This window comes from Saccostrea echinata, unplaced genomic scaffold, assembly GCF_033153115.1.
Source record: "Saccostrea echinata isolate AGI-Se365-2 ecotype Australia unplaced genomic scaffold, CSIRO_AGI_Sech_v1 ptg000009l, whole genome shotgun sequence".
Classification (NCBI taxonomy): domain Eukaryota; kingdom Metazoa; phylum Mollusca; class Bivalvia; order Ostreida; family Ostreidae; genus Saccostrea; species Saccostrea echinata.
The window spans coordinates 21,752,439-21,769,379 of record NW_026889758.1 but is presented as its reverse complement, the minus strand read 5'-3'; the positions used below and the strand labels follow the sequence as shown (position 1 = coordinate 21,769,379).

General features: G+C 32.5%; 2 protein-coding genes across 6 annotated transcripts in view; one reads left to right on the top strand and one right to left on the bottom strand.

The window, feature by feature from the left end:
• The window catches only part of LOC133182023 (ral GTPase-activating protein subunit alpha-1-like), a 61,886-nt gene extending 54,133 nt beyond the window's left edge, over window positions 1-7,753 (bottom strand). For all 4 annotated transcript variants that reach the window (XM_061316720.1, XM_061316722.1, XM_061316723.1 and 1 more), the window contains exons 1-10: window positions 7,575-7,753; window positions 5,412-5,522; window positions 4,881-4,930; window positions 4,666-4,723; window positions 3,160-3,203; window positions 2,907-3,066; window positions 1,608-1,729; window positions 1,367-1,505; window positions 998-1,136; window positions 179-425 (exon numbers count right to left, since the gene is read on the bottom strand). In XM_061316720.1, the coding sequence (XP_061172704.1) occupies window positions 179-425; window positions 998-1,136; window positions 1,367-1,505; window positions 1,608-1,729; window positions 2,907-3,066; window positions 3,160-3,203; window positions 4,666-4,723; window positions 4,881-4,930; window positions 5,412-5,522; window positions 7,575-7,701 (1,197 nt within the window). In that variant the 5' untranslated portion in view covers window positions 7,702-7,753. The remainder of the gene's footprint in view (window positions 1-178; window positions 426-997; window positions 1,137-1,366; window positions 1,506-1,607; window positions 1,730-2,906; window positions 3,067-3,159; window positions 3,204-4,665; window positions 4,724-4,880; window positions 4,931-5,411; window positions 5,523-7,574) is intronic.
• The window catches only part of LOC133182031 (presenilin-1-like), a 97,617-nt gene extending 80,741 nt beyond the window's left edge, over window positions 1-16,876 (top strand). Inside the window, exons 2-12 of one of the 2 annotated variants that reach the window (XM_061316737.1) lie at window positions 8,020-8,213; window positions 9,748-9,968; window positions 10,276-10,426; window positions 10,699-10,766; window positions 11,448-11,668; window positions 13,181-13,279; window positions 14,434-14,517; window positions 14,879-14,985; window positions 15,183-15,279; window positions 15,607-15,719; window positions 16,220-16,876. In XM_061316737.1, the coding sequence (XP_061172721.1) occupies window positions 8,070-8,213; window positions 9,748-9,968; window positions 10,276-10,426; window positions 10,699-10,766; window positions 11,448-11,668; window positions 13,181-13,279; window positions 14,434-14,517; window positions 14,879-14,985; window positions 15,183-15,279; window positions 15,607-15,719; window positions 16,220-16,375 (1,461 nt within the window). In that variant the 5' untranslated portion in view covers window positions 8,020-8,069 and the 3' untranslated portion in view covers window positions 16,376-16,876. Of the gene's footprint in view, window positions 1-7,978; window positions 8,214-9,747; window positions 9,969-10,275; window positions 10,427-10,698; window positions 10,767-11,447; window positions 11,669-13,180; window positions 13,280-14,433; window positions 14,518-14,878; window positions 14,986-15,182; window positions 15,280-15,606; window positions 15,720-16,219 lie in introns of those variants that run through there. The other variant, XM_061316736.1, reaches the window with a different exon arrangement.
• The last annotated feature ends 65 nt before the right edge of the window (window positions 16,877-16,941 follow it).

Genomic DNA, 16,941 nt, shown 5'->3' with positions numbered 1-16,941 from the left:
CTAATTACATGTAAATGTAACATTACTCAAATTTCTTCAATTATACATAATTAAGACAAAATAAAACTATCGTTTCTTAAAATATGTAAAATAAAGGCAAAGTAAGTAAATAAGTAATAATTATCATCATATGTCAATTTTTAAAATCTTTTATGTGGTGCTTGTCTTGTCTGTGTACCTGTCTAAAGGATTCATGAATAATATTAATGTTCTCCCGACTGGAAAATAAAACTGATCGAACAATCTCATTTTCATCTTCCCACTCCTCATAGCAGAGACTAGATGTCATGGAATCGAGCTCAGAGTGATGTGAACCCGTGGACAGTGTGCTTGCGTTACTTCCTGGCATGTTTTCTGCTGTTGTCACCATTGGTTGGTCAGTGGCTGTTATGTCCTCCTCTGAACCAACTGTCTCAGGAACCTGACTATTGAGTATAAAAGGCAGCAAATGTACTACACAACTTATAAAAAGAAAATAATACATACATCTTTTTCGAACAGTAAAAAATTTTACAGTATATTCCCATTTTATGCTAATTAATGGAATAAGCTGCAAAGTTTTAGTATTTACTGAAATAAAGCTGAGAACAAGGTAAGTGCATGTAAATCCCAGTCTACGTGAAAGTCTTAAATTTTTACAGGACATAAGGTCTGGCTAAAATATTGTTTTACCAGACCAAGCATTTACTTACCAGATCGACCTTTTTTCATCGAATTCATACATCATTGATTATGTATTACTGTTAAATAGGTCAAATAAAGGATATCTGTGGAAAATAAGACCATGTGCACATGTAAATTCAGATATTTTTTGCCTTATTTTTTTATCAGACAATCAGTCCTGAATCCTGACACTTTTTACCAACCTAAACCAAATTTTACCAGTAAAAAACATGTGACTTTCGCATAGACTGAAATCCTCAGAAACAGAATAAGAACTCTTGTCTAAAAATCATTGGATTCTTAGCTCAATACAAATATTGAACTCAGTTCATACCTCTCTATGGCTTTGTCATTTTGCTTGGAGATGAAGACAAAGTGAGCCAACCACTTGATGAATGAGTAGCGACAGTCTGATACATTACCAGGCATATCATGGCTTTCCAGCTCTGATACTCTCCTAGACTCAGGCAAATCTACAGGCACAAACAGTACACAACTTACATTGACATTTAACATTAACATGGTATCCAGCTTAAATTTATGTGTAAAAACTCAATTTTTTTATGAAAATACTTTAAAGTCAAAGTACATCTGATATATTTTACAAGAAGATTTCGATCCTAAATACAGCATGCCATTTGTTTGTATAAGAACTAAGTTCATTACTCACTTTACAAGTGTCATATACCAAAGCATTACCTACCTAATTTGGGATTATAAATATCTCCACCTTTATCAAAGGTTGGTAGTAGCCACATTAAATAGGAGGACTTAAAATTATCAAATAGAAATACAAAGCAGGTCTCCCTCATGCCTTTATTTTCCCACTCAATTTTGATCACCTGAAAAAAAGAGGAAATTTTATCTTTTTCACCACTGATCATTTAAACCCTTTATCATTTCAACGTTTTGTCAATTCTGTTCTATGATTTAAGGACTTTTACCTCAGAAACCATGTAGTAAAGTACAGCATCAAAATAATGTTTTGTTATATTTTCTGGCAACTTTTCTCCACTACCAGGTAAAATTGGAGTTATGTCCCCTGACATAATCATCCCACTGCAACCTGCAATTACATCATTTTTCTCACAATATTACTTGCAGATAATACAAATACACTTTTCATGAAATTAAAAAACTCACTTCTTTTAATAAATGTATTACAAATGTACTTATACCACATATCTAACAAATGTTTAATACAGAGAACCTGTCTAATCCAAAATGCACTGGGAGACAAATTTTGAGTCAGAATAGGCAAGTGTCGGATTACACACTGTAAAGAACATAGAAAACACTAAAATGGGAAATAAGAGTCAGAATTCACAGTGACACCAATAGCACAGGTGTCAGATAAGACAGTTTTCAAAGTATATTTATAATCAATTTTTGAAATTCACCATAAACTTCACCATTAAATGCAGGACTGACTGTTAATCAAAGTTACCAGCCCTGTCAAAAATCTACTATCTCAAGAAAGTAATTGTCTTTTCAAAAATTATATTGATTACAAAAGAAAAACCATCCAAGTTGTTAAGTCATCCTCCATGCAACTGTGCGATTATGTCAATCTCCTTTGCAGAGTTGTTGTTTGTTCATACACCTCTGCAATGGTCTCAGGTCAAGATTTTTGACACAAAATAAAAAATACGATATTCCAAGGATTATTTTAAATTTAACTTATAGTTCTAAATCAACTTAGAAAATATCTACATTTACATTTGCGCACACATTTAAATATAATGAATTACCGGTAAAACAAATGCATCATTTATCGTGCTTATTACTGTGATATACGCAAGCCAGCAACAGAGGTGAAGGCATGAGCTGATGGTAGAAAGTGTGATTATTTGACTATGTCCCAGTTAGCATAACTTAGATCCCGATTATACAGACTGACAAGTTCTGTCACATGGTTTGTTACCCTTCACTCCTGATACAATCTCTCCATTTAAGACAGATTTATCATTGTAAATTTTAAAACATCCAGTCAACCATTACTACAAGCAAATTTGTTCGCCCACAGCGAAATTTGTGAGTCTCAGGTGGGCAGATGGTTATTTCAAACACTTTTATAATATTTATCTATACTTGTGTCTTTTGCTTAAATAAAAAGTAACATTGTATGGCAGCTGAATTAGCATGTCGACAGAATCAAAAGTTACCATTTCGTTACATCAATAAAAAGTCAGTGAATACATTTCCTACATTGTCTTTCAACCAAACTAGCAAATAATCTTTACTTTCTGATGCTGAAGGGGATCTTCCATATAAAACATCCTGGTGGATGCCATTTCCCAGGCCCGGCACTAGCTGCAGGAATATATCATGGCATTCCTCTGAAGCATTCTCATTTAATATCTGATACCAGAGCAGGAACAGTCTGATGCCATCTTTTCTAATCTATAATATTATTAACCAGTTAAAAGTCTCGACTTACATGCTGCATAAATAAGAATTAGATGTCATTTGAAGATAAATAAATTTAATACATACCTTTAAACCATTTCCTGGATGCAATAATTTCTTTAGTATTCTCCCTAAGAAAATAACATGAATACAATAGGTTTTTTTTTTAATACATGTATTATTATACATGAATTCATTAATTGTAATATTCTTTTCATTATGGAATTTGAGTCTGCATGTTATAATCCTTACCCCCCCCCCCCAAAAAAAAAACCAAAAAACAAAAGTGAGGCCCATGGCCTTAATGGTCACCTGAGTATCATGAGTTTGTCAGGCTATGATTAATTTGGACCCACTTGGAATGGTTTACACTTGTATCACATACATTTTCCAGTTTCATGAGAACTCTTTACTCATAATCATACTTGAGCAGCTTGCCCTCATAAATTCATTAGTAAATGAAATAAGGTACATTGAATAGTATATTTCAATATATGACAACCCCCCACCCCCACCCCCAATACCACCAACATACAAACAATTTTTAAAGATTGTTTTCAATTCCTACTTACCAGTAGATCCCTAATTACCACCCCCACCCCCGACCAAGATTGCATGGAAAAAACTTAAATCTGCATCACTTGAGGATGCTGGCAGATCCTACTGTTCTGGATAAGAAGAATTTTAAAGATTTTTTTCCTATATATCCCTATGCAAACCTTTGATCCCCAGGGGTCATAATTGGAACAAATTTAAATCTACACTATCTGAGGATGCTTCCATATCAATATGACTAATCATGGGTTTGCTGTTCTTGAGAAGAAGATTTTTCCTAATTATATACATTCTTATGTAAAATTTTCATTGTCCATTGTGTCCCCGCCCTACCCCCAGGGGTCATGATTTGAATAACTTGAATGTACACTATCTGAAGATGTTTCCATATCAATATGACCAATCATGGTTTTGCTGTTCTTGAGAAGAAGATTTTTAAAAGATTTTTTCTATATATTCCTATGTAAAACTTTGATCACCCATTGTGGTCCAATCCTACCCTGGGGGTAATGATATGAACAAACTTGAATCCACACTTTCTGAGGATGCTTCCATAGAAATATAACTAATCATGGCTTTGCTGTTCTTGAGAAGAAGATTGTTAAATCTCCTATATATTCCTATGTAAAACTTTCATCCCCCACTGAGAACCCATCCTACTCCCGGGGAGCCATAATTTCAACAATCTTGAATGTACACTATGTCAGGAAGCTTTCATATAAGTTTCAACTCATCTGGCCCAGTGGTTCTTGAGAAGAAGCTATTGATATGTTCCCACTGTATATTTTTGCCTTTTCTTGATTATCTTCCCTTAGAAGGGGCACTGCCCTTCATTTGAACAAACTTGAATCCATTCATCCAAGAATACTTTGTGGCAAGTTAATTGAAATTAGTCCAGTGGTTCTTGAGAAGAAGTTGAAAATGTGAAAAGATCATGCATCACAAACACCCACATAATGATGGACAACAACAGATAACAAAAGGTCACCTGAGTGACTAAGGTGACCTAAAAAATGAAAATTCAATATGATATCTTACCAATGCTGTGAAACATCCATCTTTTGTGTATCAGTTCAGGTAAGAGTGTGAGTATTTTCTAAAAAAAATTATAAATATACCGGTATAAATTGAAGAGAAACAAAAGGTTTACAACTTTCACCCGAGTCAAATCTCTCCTTTTTTATATAAGCCAAGAATTCCTCCAGCATAGACTTTCAATGTACATATTGAATATATCAAATACATTAACCTACCTCAAAGACAAACAGAATTCCATCTAGTTCCTCTCGATGGGCTCTGTTGGCTGTGAATGATACAGACATAAAACTCAATAAAACACCTAACATTAAAGCAATATGAGCTGCAACTTTGATGTCGGAATTTTTGTTGCAAAACTGAAATTAACTATTTCAATGACAGAAAAAAGAATGTTTATAAACTTCTGTTGTTCATATTTGCGATGGAAGAACTATTTTTAAGCTTTGGTTGAAGCAAAATTACACGATTGTCATCCTGTACAGTATTGATTTCTTATATAATACACATGTACTATATATTTGATTGTACATAAGTCTTTCTTCTGAAACAGTTTAATACTTCATTTAAGTCAAATTGATCAAAGAGGTTCAAATTACATAAAACTTTATCAAAATAGCACATTTTAACAACAAAATTGAATTCTCAAAAATGCAGCTCATATTATATGCTTTAAGTAATACAGTATCTTCATAACCTGATTTTTTTTTAACCTCCTCTAAATTAAGTTCACATTTGCAGTTAAATACCTCTTTGTTTCAGATCTGCCTCTACTGTTGAAAAATTGTCATTAAATATGAAGTAGATATGTGAGTAATTGGCTTCAAAGAAACTCTTTGCCTCTGATATGTTGTAATTATCTGAAATGAAAAAAGTTTTAAATATATATTGACAAGCTCTAATACCATTACATGCTGGTCTCGTAAAAAGACCCAGTCACAATTAATTAGACTCTTGTTTCCCCCAAAATTGAGGTAAAAATTTCCAAAAAACAAGCAAATTGAATTTTTCAGTGATTTTTATTGATTTTCAAATTATAATAGTTCACGACTATGTGAAGAGAGGATAAGCTTACAATTTAACTGTCTTTATTTTGTAGTAAAACATTATACAATTCATCAATATCTTCCATTTTTTCATGTTTTCAATTTAAATTTAAAGAGAACAAGACCCTGTACCAAAAAAAGGTCAAATAAGCCTTGATTGATATCCACATATACATATATTCTATTCATCCTGCTGTACTTCCCAAAAGTTGGTTTTATTTTAACGAACATCACTTGACATAAATATTTATATATATTCCTTTCAGGAAGTCCTCATGGTTCTTAAAGAAACTGTCATCTAAATACATGTATTCAACAAGATTTTATCTGTTTATTTTCATTTATATACACATACACAAAACTACACACTAAATTCAGCTGATCCATGCAAGGTCATTTGTTTTCCTGTTTCCTTCCTTGGCATTTTACCGGAAATGAAACTACATGTAATTTTTTTAAAAGCAAAAAAGTTAAATGACCTTCATAAAGCAGTATAAGCTCTCATTCATGAGCATGTGGAGATTTACTCACTGACTTATTCCCTATCATACACAGTATGCATAACTATTTGAACACATAGTCTTGATAAGAATGAAAAATATCATACTGTAGATTGGGAGATAAATACAATGGTTTTATATTTATCGCTTTTCCTGGAAATTAAACTAGTGAATAAGGTTAATAGATCACACAATAAAGTGCCAGTATATGTCACAAGGCACATGCTTGTCCTGAAATTAAAACCATTGCAATTGGTACCTTTGTAAAATATTGTGAAATTTTAGATGCATGGAAAGAAAACAACTTACAGTATCCTGACGCAAAATCTAATTCAAATTATCATATAAAATCACAATATTATATATATATATATATATATATATATATATATATATATATATATATATATATATATATATATATATATATATAGAACGCACAAAGAAATTCATTTTTATAAGGATACCCACTTCTGCCCCAACCCAGGGTTGAACTCTTGACCTACGGAATCTGTCTCCTAGCAGTACAGGTACAGCGCAGTATACCCCTATATATATATATATATATATATATATATATATATATATATATATATATATATATGTGTGTGTGTGTGTGTGTGTGTATAGTTTTTTCCCTCGCTAATCACTATTAAATTATACAACAGTAATACACATTATACTCTGTGTTGTATTACATGTAACAGCAGTAATAAATACTTTGAGTATGTTAACTATTTGAGTTTGTTTTGCTGTTTTTATCTCAGCCCTTTTATCATACTCAATCTTCTATATTTACATGTATGTAAAACCAATGTACAGTACCAATGTTCTCTGTTTGAAAAATTATCCACAAAAAAAAACAAACAAACAAACAAGAACAAAAATTCTTTCCAAAACCATTTACAATAATTTCCTGTTTTTTGAAAATTTCATTTACTATCTACCGGTAAAATAAGAACTGAACTTCAGTATGATGAACATTAGTGTGATGTGAACACTGCTGACCTTTGACCTTTAGTAAACTAGAGGAGGAAGATGAGGAGATATCAAATACTGACTGTTGCACCCATACCAGTGATCTCACTGCTGTAATCAATGAACTTATTAGCTAATGACCTTATATACTCTTCATGGAGAAGTTACTTCATACAGTGTGAATGTTTTTTGAAATACTCAACTACTTACAAGTATACTGCAATGTAAAATACGACTAACTAATGGATTCTTATTTATTTCAGAATTTTCAATAGACCTAGAGACACTGCCGTGTATTCTTTCTTCTCATAATAAAGATTTTAGGGTATTCACATCTTTCGGATATATCATGGCACCACCTTGAATATTTACATATTTGCAACATTACCAAGTACATGTCGAAGGTGTTTCAATCTCGTTAGAGCATCTTTCTTCGGGTCCGATACTTTTTGTACGGATTTCTTTAAGTCCCCATCTTTGGTGCCTTTCCTAAACATGTCCAAAACACTAGACATTTAAAATATTTTTAAGTAAATTTCTGCAATTTCTGACATTTTCGTCTGTTTACTTGCGCATGCGTATAAATAAATTTAGCATACCAAACCCGATGTAAAAAAAAAATGAAGAGGGAAAAAAAATTAACTTGTTGAGCTAATGCATATTATGTGGAAGAAAGAAGATATTGTAAAAAGATAGATGTGTATATCAATTGTAATATTCAATAAACATGTGCTCTATTTTATTTTTTCCTAAAAGCGACTAAGTCAGTGAACAACTTTCTGTCAACCGAAAGCGGAAATAATAGGGGAAATAACTGAGATCGATTTAAGAAGGAAGAGACGAGTAGTTGAATGTTGTTCTAATTTTGACAGATGAGGTTTGAATGAGCTGGAACGATAATTCTTCAGCAGAGTCCGACAGGGCCTCGGAAACCAAACCACTAATGGATGGATGTGTGGACTCAACTCGGAGGCATTTGTACGAAGATATTAGATCTAATGACACAGCAGCAACTGGAACTGATCAGGTTGTTAAAAACGTTTGACTCAAATAATAATAATAATGACTGTGTATAATAGAGAGTAAGGAACACGTTAAAGAAAAACTGAACGTATTGACAGATGGCCGCTCTTTTTCCTGTGACCTAATTTAGTAATTGAAAGCAAAAGGAAAACATGAATCATCAAAATGTGAAATCTATTTTATTAATATGAAGTAACAGATTTGACTTAGTTAAGGACATCTCCGCTAGGCAAGGGTTTCTGATCTGCTACTCTTCTCATAATCCCTTGGCCTACGGTGCTGTCAAAAGTAGGGATTTTTTTCTCGAGTTGTGATTGGAGTTGATTGATACAGTTCGATCATTCAGCAATTGCTTTTTGTAAATGACAATATTTGCGTTCGGGATGTATCTTGACTCTTTAGTCTTGGGAATGAAAAACAAGTATACAATGATCCATAAGATAACATGCCATTCTATAAATAGCTATGGTGTCATCTAATCATAATTAAGTTGATGTGCAAATAATGTGATCAGGAATCTATATTACAGATGTAGATTTGCACCCTAAATAACAAAAAAAAAAATCGCTCAATACCTTCTAGCTAATTATTCTCTCAAAACTTTAATGTTTAAATTTGCTTTTTATTTCTGTCGGTGACGCAATCTGTGCGTATGTGGTAAGATTCGAGATCATGTGACATAAACATTTCCGTCTTTTGATAGCACCATAGGCCAAGGGTTTGTGAGAAGAGTAGCGGATCAGAAACCCTTGGCTAGCGAAGATGAGTTAAGGATAATTTGTGTATAAAAGAGAGTAAAGAAACATGTGACAGATAGCCGCTCTTTTTCCTGTGTCCTAATAATCTATTTTATTAATATGAAGTAACAGATTTGACTTAGTTAAGGATAATTTGTAAAGTTTAAATAAATGAACAGCAATAGATAGGATGGGAGAGTACATTGTCTTGATTATTAAACAAATTTCCAGTTTCCTTTTCTCTTTGTATGCAAGAGTTGTTATACATGTATGTATGTAAAGACCTGGTCACCTTGTATACTCCATTCTCATTATATTGTGGGTTCCATTGTATCATGGTTTTTTTCCAAGAATTAGGATACATAGGATTTTGCATACAGATAGTAGATTAAACGTTCTTTGTTAAAATTTGTTAAAATTTTGGCATTTTTCAAACTTCATTTTTGGAAATGCAGCTAACATATGACATGATGTGACGTCTAAGTCTAGACATTCCAAATATCTCGTGCGGTTTGAAGAGGCGGATCTAAGTGAACAATGCGCTCGCCCCAACGGTTGCACTGTCAACATATTATGCCACTAAAAAGAAAGTTGGCTCATTGTAAGGTTTTCTGAATAGCATTCGATGAAAAGTAAATATTTAGAATAACTTTTTTATGCAAAAGAAATAAGTACTGTGATATATGGAGATACCAGTATACCATTTTCTATGTTTATAGAATCTTTTAGTAGTGATTTTGGTTTATGTTTAAGACAGTTGATGACAAATCATATTTTACTTTGATTTTCTTATTGTTATAGGCAGAGGAAAACCATGACAGACAAGTGACCTCTCGCCCGACACGAGATGGGGGCACTGTCCAAAGGCGGTCAGCAAGGTCTAATGATGATGAAGAGGAAGATACATTACTCTATGGTGCCAAACATGTCATTATGTTGTTTGTACCTGTGACTCTCTGTATGGCAGTAGTTGTAGCTACCATCAGCTCCATAACATTCTACACAGATAAAGGAGGTTACTTGTAAGACTTGTGTTACTGTACACAACTTTGATAAAAATTAGTTCAGAATCTATATATTCTAAGACTTCTGTTACTGTATACTGCTTTGCTAAATTTTAGTTGAGAATCTGTATGTTGTAGTTAGTGGTAACATAGCATTCAGATGTAGTTTCTTTGCATTTGATTTTTTTCTCTTAGATTGTGAACTGATGTTTCATAATTAACTAAGCTAATATAATAATGTGATCATTATCTTTGCACATATCTGAAGAATCTTAAATATTTTACAAGAAGAGAATGAAAACAAGTGTCATTGACAATATTTCAGAGTGTATACACCATTCCATGATGGAGACAAAGCTGATGCTGACACTGGAACCAAAGTCTGGCAGTCGGTGGCCAACGCCCTCATTCTACTGGCAGTTATATGTGTTATGACCATTGTACTCCTTTTGCTGTACAAATTCAGATGTTATAAGGTGAGATCAATGGATAGAAGTTTAGATTATACTATAAGAGAATAAATGCTAATAGAATTAGCTATTAAGGAAGTATAATGCATGAGCCATCAAATTATCAGAAATGTTATTTATAAACAGATGCATCAAAAACATTGTACTAAAAAAAGGTATTTCTGGTTTCAATAACTCTACTGTTTAACATAAGTTCTTGAGAATTTTATTAACACTGTATAATATTAATGATATTTATTGTATCAGTGTTGACTCTGTGTTGAATATCTATTTTGTAGGTAATTCATGGCTGGTTGATTACATCATCACTTATGCTTCTGTTTTTATTTTCCTACATCTATCTGGGGTAAGTTTTACTCATTTTCCTGATTTTTATTCATCAGAGATTATTTAATCAGAATTGCTATATGAATTGATAAGCCGAAGAAGACAACTAGCTTCATCACTCATCAGATTGATGCTTGTACATACAATTTTGTTATTAAAAATAAGGGAAGAATCACTTAGTTATATGCTCAATTTTTTGCTTTCCTTTGAAATGCCATTACTTTGTTATGATAAGGTATTCACACTAATGGTTATGTAAGGCTATAATTAAAATTTTATTTGTTTCCTCTCTGCCCTCTCTGTAACTCACTTTTTAAATTAGTAGGTAGGAAATTCATTTAAATTTTTCTTCTCCAGAGTAAAATTTAAAAAGTGCCAGCATATAATTATAATTTCACACACTCAAGGTCCTTAGAAAAAATGTTATGAGAAACAGTGAAATATTGTTTTAGGGAGGCAGTGGGGGGGGGGGGGGGGGGTGTTGTTTTTTTTCCCGTGATTTTGGTTTTTTTATTCCCTGTGTGATTTTGTTTTAGTTTTTTTCCCTTCAGTATTTTAAGTTCTATGAAAAGGGAAAGACAAAATAACTAATGGTGATTTGGGTGAATCATAATCACATTTGTCCTTTACACAATGTCATTGTGGTGTGATAAAAATAGTGGAAAATAATGTGAAATGTAATATTCTTGTTGTTTTTTAGGGTGGTGCTACAGGCCTATAATGTTGCCATGGATTACATCACTGTAGCTCTATTGATGTGGAATTTTGGGGTGGTGGGCATGATTTGTATCCACTGGAAGGGACCCTTATTTCTACAGCAGGCCTATCTCATTGTCATTTCTGCACTGATGGCCCTCATCTTCATTAAATATCTACCTGACTGGACGACTTGGGTCGTGCTTGGAGTCATGGTTGTGTGGGGTAGGTGGTAATTGTAAAAATTATAAAAAAAATTCTATTTTCCTGCTCTTTATTGTTCATTTAAGTTGTATATTAAAGTTAAAATTGATTTAAAAATAAGAACAAGTTTCCCTAATTGACTATAATTCAAAAAACATTACATTCAATTTAAAGGAAGCTCTAAACACTGCTCACTGAAGAGTTCTAATTTCATGGTGGGTTTTTTTTTTTTGGTTTTTTGGTTTTTTTTTGCAGTTAGAGTGATCTGCCCTTTGATAGAAAATGACATAAATAGAAATCTACAGTAAATGATGCAATTTGAAATACATTTAAAAATTCTTTACATTATATTTAACCAAGAAAACGTAATTGAAAACATTATTTGCATGTATTTTAAGTAAGTAAATACAAAACAAAGATTTTACATTGTTACTGGGACCCCTGCATACCATTAGGTGTCCACCATTCTGATCACTGCTATACATTATGGCCACCAACTCTAATCCAAAGTTTCAAGAATCCTTTAACAGAAAGTGAATGAAAAGTCCAAGAAAGACATCAGTAACCCCCAAAAAAGATTCTGCAACTCATTTCAATCTGACACAAATATAGAATATCCAGAAACACCAAACAAATCTCAACAGAGACTGCAGGAAAAGAAACCTCCATCGAATCCCAGTCTGCAACCATGCCTGATCCAGGCGTGTCTTCCAAGAAACAAAAAATATCAGAAAAAATGCAGACATTTTTACACTTAGAAAACTCCATATTAAACTCCACAGGACAAAAAAAAACCATGATGCATACCTGAATAAATGCTAACAGAAGGACCTCATATCAAAAAAATTATGAGCCAAAATCACCCCTCAAATCCTAGACCTCATTGCTATATTTCTCCTAAACTGGGAAGAAGCACACCTTAAAAAAACAAAGAAAACACTAATGAAATGTAACATATTAACAATTTATAGGCCACAATTCCAGCCTCAATGAACAACAATAAAATCCAGAAAAAATCAACAAAAGCATCAAAGGATAAGAAGAAATACCCATAGAAAATTCATAACGGTTATGATAATCCCTCCTCTCTCCATAATTGGTCAACAAAATAAATTTGCCTATGCATTCTCACAATGGTGATCTGTTTATGTCTTTACTATAAGTAAACACCAGTAATTTCTGTTCACTAATACTTCATTAACTTGGAACATATTTTCTGAGGAAATATGTTAGGTACCCAATGTTAAAAATCAACAAGATAAACTAAATATGTACACCTTTAAAAGATACAATTTTATCAAAGTCCAGAAAAACTTTTAAATTTGTTTAGAGCTTCCTTAAATGAAAAAGGTGAAAATAAGAACAGTTAAACAATTCCGCAAACAAAATCAGTACATGTAATAATGTGTTAAGTAAGTCCAACAATCTTTTTTTTTTTTTTTTTTTTTTTTTTTTTTTTGCATTTGAACGATTGTTCATTTCTGTCCTTTAAACACAAGAAGATACAAACTTATGGAAGTATTTCCTCTTCAGATTTAGTAGCAGTGCTTTGTCCAAAGGGCCCTCTTAGAATTTTAGTAGAAACAGCACAAGAGAGAAATGAACCAATATTTCCAGCACTTATTTATTCGTGTAAGTAAAAATATAAGATGACAAATACCTGGTATGTGTCTGATTTTACACATGTGTCTTGAACAAACACAATACACTTGTATTTAAACAGTTATGTTTAGCCTTATGTTCTATACCTTGCACTTTAATGTATAATATACTGAAATGCAAAAGAAACGCAACAAGAAGTAATCTACAAATATTTGAACCTTTTAACTAATGATTTTTAAAACTGATTACAGTTGAGTTAAACTCGATTTATAAACATCAGAGATTTGATAACAATGTTAAATGATTATCTTTTAACTTTAGAAAGTAACACATGACTGCTAAAACACCCCCCTTCTCAGCCATTCCATTCTAACGTGGAAGACTGCCATGCACAACAATTGCAGCTTGATTTCCAGGATGCAATAGATTCATCAATCTCAAGATCTGAGAGAAAAAAAATATTCTTCGCCATTTTTAAAAGTCCGTTTTTCAGATGACGAAGTCGAATTTTCTCTAACATAGCGCAGTGTAGCAACACTTGGACTTCCGGTCCACAGACTATCATTTGTGCTAATGATACGTATGAGCCTGTTGAGGCGTGTTGTCGTGCATTTTTGCATCTGCAATTCTCCATCACCTTTATTTTCAGATTTTCCAGCTAGAGCATTTGAAATGCGTACTTAAGTCATTTTCAGGAAGCCTTGGCATCTCTTCCGGAAACGAAAGAAGAATTTATTTTGCAGAATATTTGCTGCATTACTTATGATTAACAGATACAAACCTTTAAAACCCCATATTTTTGTCAAATGTTTTGTTAAACATGCAATTTTTGAATTCTGTTAAGCGGGCTCAAACTCAACTGCCGTTTATGGCATGAAAATCATTCAACCGTTAAATTATCGATACTTAAAAAGTTGAAGATATCCGTACTTTTTAGATACAAAATTATATCCTTTATATAATTTTCCCCTCTAAAATAGGATGTTGCATTTCTTTTGTGTTTCAGTATATAAGTCCTAGATAGTCATGAGATAACTTAAATTGAATTAGGTCTTGCAATTGAAACAATCTTAAAAAAATAGGAATCCTGATTTTTAAAAAAAAAATTACATAAACAGAGGTATTTTATCTTGAATATCCCTTTCAGTGTGAATTTTTAAAACGATTGATATTTTGTTTTTAAGCTACTGTGGTTTGGTCTGTTGTTGGAATGGCTAAGGATGGATCTGACAAAAAGAAGAAAAACAAAAAGAAATCCAAAACTCAAGGTGACCCCTTTTTAACTCATTTAAACCCTAAAAGTTTCATTTTATTTAGACAGTAAACATGTATGTTCTTAAGAAAATTTGTTTCTTTGAAAACAGGATTAGGCAGATTATTAAGCAACTAGGTTCCACTAAGTTTTGAGCCACATTTAATTTTTGCTTACTTGATCATCTTCCCCAATAGGTTAAAATGAATATCTTTCAAGTGATAAAATAACTTTTGGTGATTAGACAGAAACAGTTTTTTTATGTGTTTTGGCAAAAGTAGCACAAGAGGTAAACATTTCTTAAAAAGTAGATGTAAAGTTATTGAGACTATTTTATTTTCATGATGGTTACAAATGTGAAATACTTTATACTGCAGCTCCAGCAGCCACAGCTGATCCCAATCACTCAGAAGAAGACGATGGTGGATTTTCAGAGGAAAGACCTCCCAGACATTTGTCTCAGAGCTCTGAAGAAACTGCCAGGGTTGGTTAATCAGAAACCCCCATTATGTTGTACCACTAAATCTGTACAGTCTAGCAGGCTTTCATATTTGTATTATTTCATTGAAAGAAGTGTTCAGGCGACACAGTACCTTACATTGTTGTAGTATTAGTATTTAAACATCAGTGATGAAAATACCATTTCTTTTATCAGTGCTAAAAATACCATTTCTTTTACAGGCAGTACGGGCTGCAAGAACTTTAGGAGATTCAGAAAATGGGCAGCGACGAAGTACAGAGAGAAATCAGTCAGGAGAGGAGGAGGAGGAAGAAGAAAGTAAGACCAACAGCTAAAAATATCTGTAGACAGAAGTAGGTTTAGAATAGAAGTGTAGGATTTTATACTTTATCCAAAGATTGATTCCAGGCTCTTTGTTTATCTTGTTTCTTTTTTCATCTGTTTGTTATATAGATAAATGTTTGTTTCAGGCATTATATATTATTAGTTTCATCTATGCATATTTTTTTTAATAAAAAGAAAGAATTAAAATTGCATTCTTTAAAGGTGATTGCTCATATTCAATGTAGAAGTGTGCATGTTTCCCATAGTGGTTACCTTATATAAATGTAAGTAGTTAACACAGTTAAACTGTTTGTTTATCAGGAGGAGTTAAGTTGGGGCTTGGTGACTTTATATTTTATGGTGTACTTGTTGGCAAGGCTTCCTCCAACGGAGATTGGAACACCACCCTTGCCTGTTTTGTAGCCATTCTTATTGTAAGTATATCTTCAATATCAATCTGTACATCAGTTCATGGCTTGGGAGGAACCCATGAGTAAAGTGCCAAAACACTTAAAGCTCATGTTATTCACTGGCACAACTGTATTGTCACATTCCATATGTTAGCTTGATTGTTATAATTTTTTTATGAGATTTTCAAATGTTATATAGTTCTTTTTTGTTTTAAAGTAACATTTCAAGAGTATTTGAATGTTTATTATTGTATATAAATTTAGTTCATTGTATGGAAAACAAGAAGGAAGTGCCTGTACTAGTGTCTATGTTCTATTATGATTTTACTAAGTGGAATACTGTGATAAGAGAAATTCTATAGGTTACATTTATATATCAAATTTAAACACTCCTATCCTACTTGTATATATATTTATCATTGTAAGGAGACATTAGGTGTTTTTTGTTGTTGTTGTTGCTGACTTGATTACAGTCAATACTTTACGAGTCTTTGACACTGACTACTATTTTGTCTTTTTTTCAGGGCCTGTGTTTCACTCTTCTGCTGCTTGCTATTTTTAGAAAAGCATTGCCAGCTTTACCCATCTCCATTACATTTGGACTGATATTTAATTTTACCACTAGTCTTCTGGTGCAGCCATTTGCAGACCGGCTGTCTGCATCTCAGGTGTACATCTGATATCAGTGGTCGGGTGTACATCTGATATCAGGGGTCAGAGTGTACATCTGATATCAGGGGTCAGAAACTAGACGAGTGGCAAGAACTCTATGCCATAAATTATTTTTAAAAAAACTCTGTTCTGTCACAATTATCATCACTAATAAACATTATTAATATTTTTTGAACAAGCCATCATTTAGTTTAAATGCTCTTGAGAAATATTTGTAGTATTTTCATCTGTTGAGTTACATGAATTGCTTTCAAAGCAAAGCACTCTATTTTTAATTATTTAGTTTTATGTTTAAGTACAAGCAGTACTTACAAATGCCGAAGAATGAAATTTGTATTCATTTACATGATGAGAGTAAATATTCAGTTCTTGATGTTCAATATCTATCTGACACGTATATTTACAGTCTTACTAAACATGTACATTGTAGCTTTGTTATTTGAAAAGATCACATGTTCATTCATATTAATGTCTTCGTTTTGATTTCGTCAATAAATCAACAAATTCCATTAGTGTTCATTTGATATTGGTTGTGAATTTCAAAGTACATTAGCTGAAAAAAAAAATAATCAGC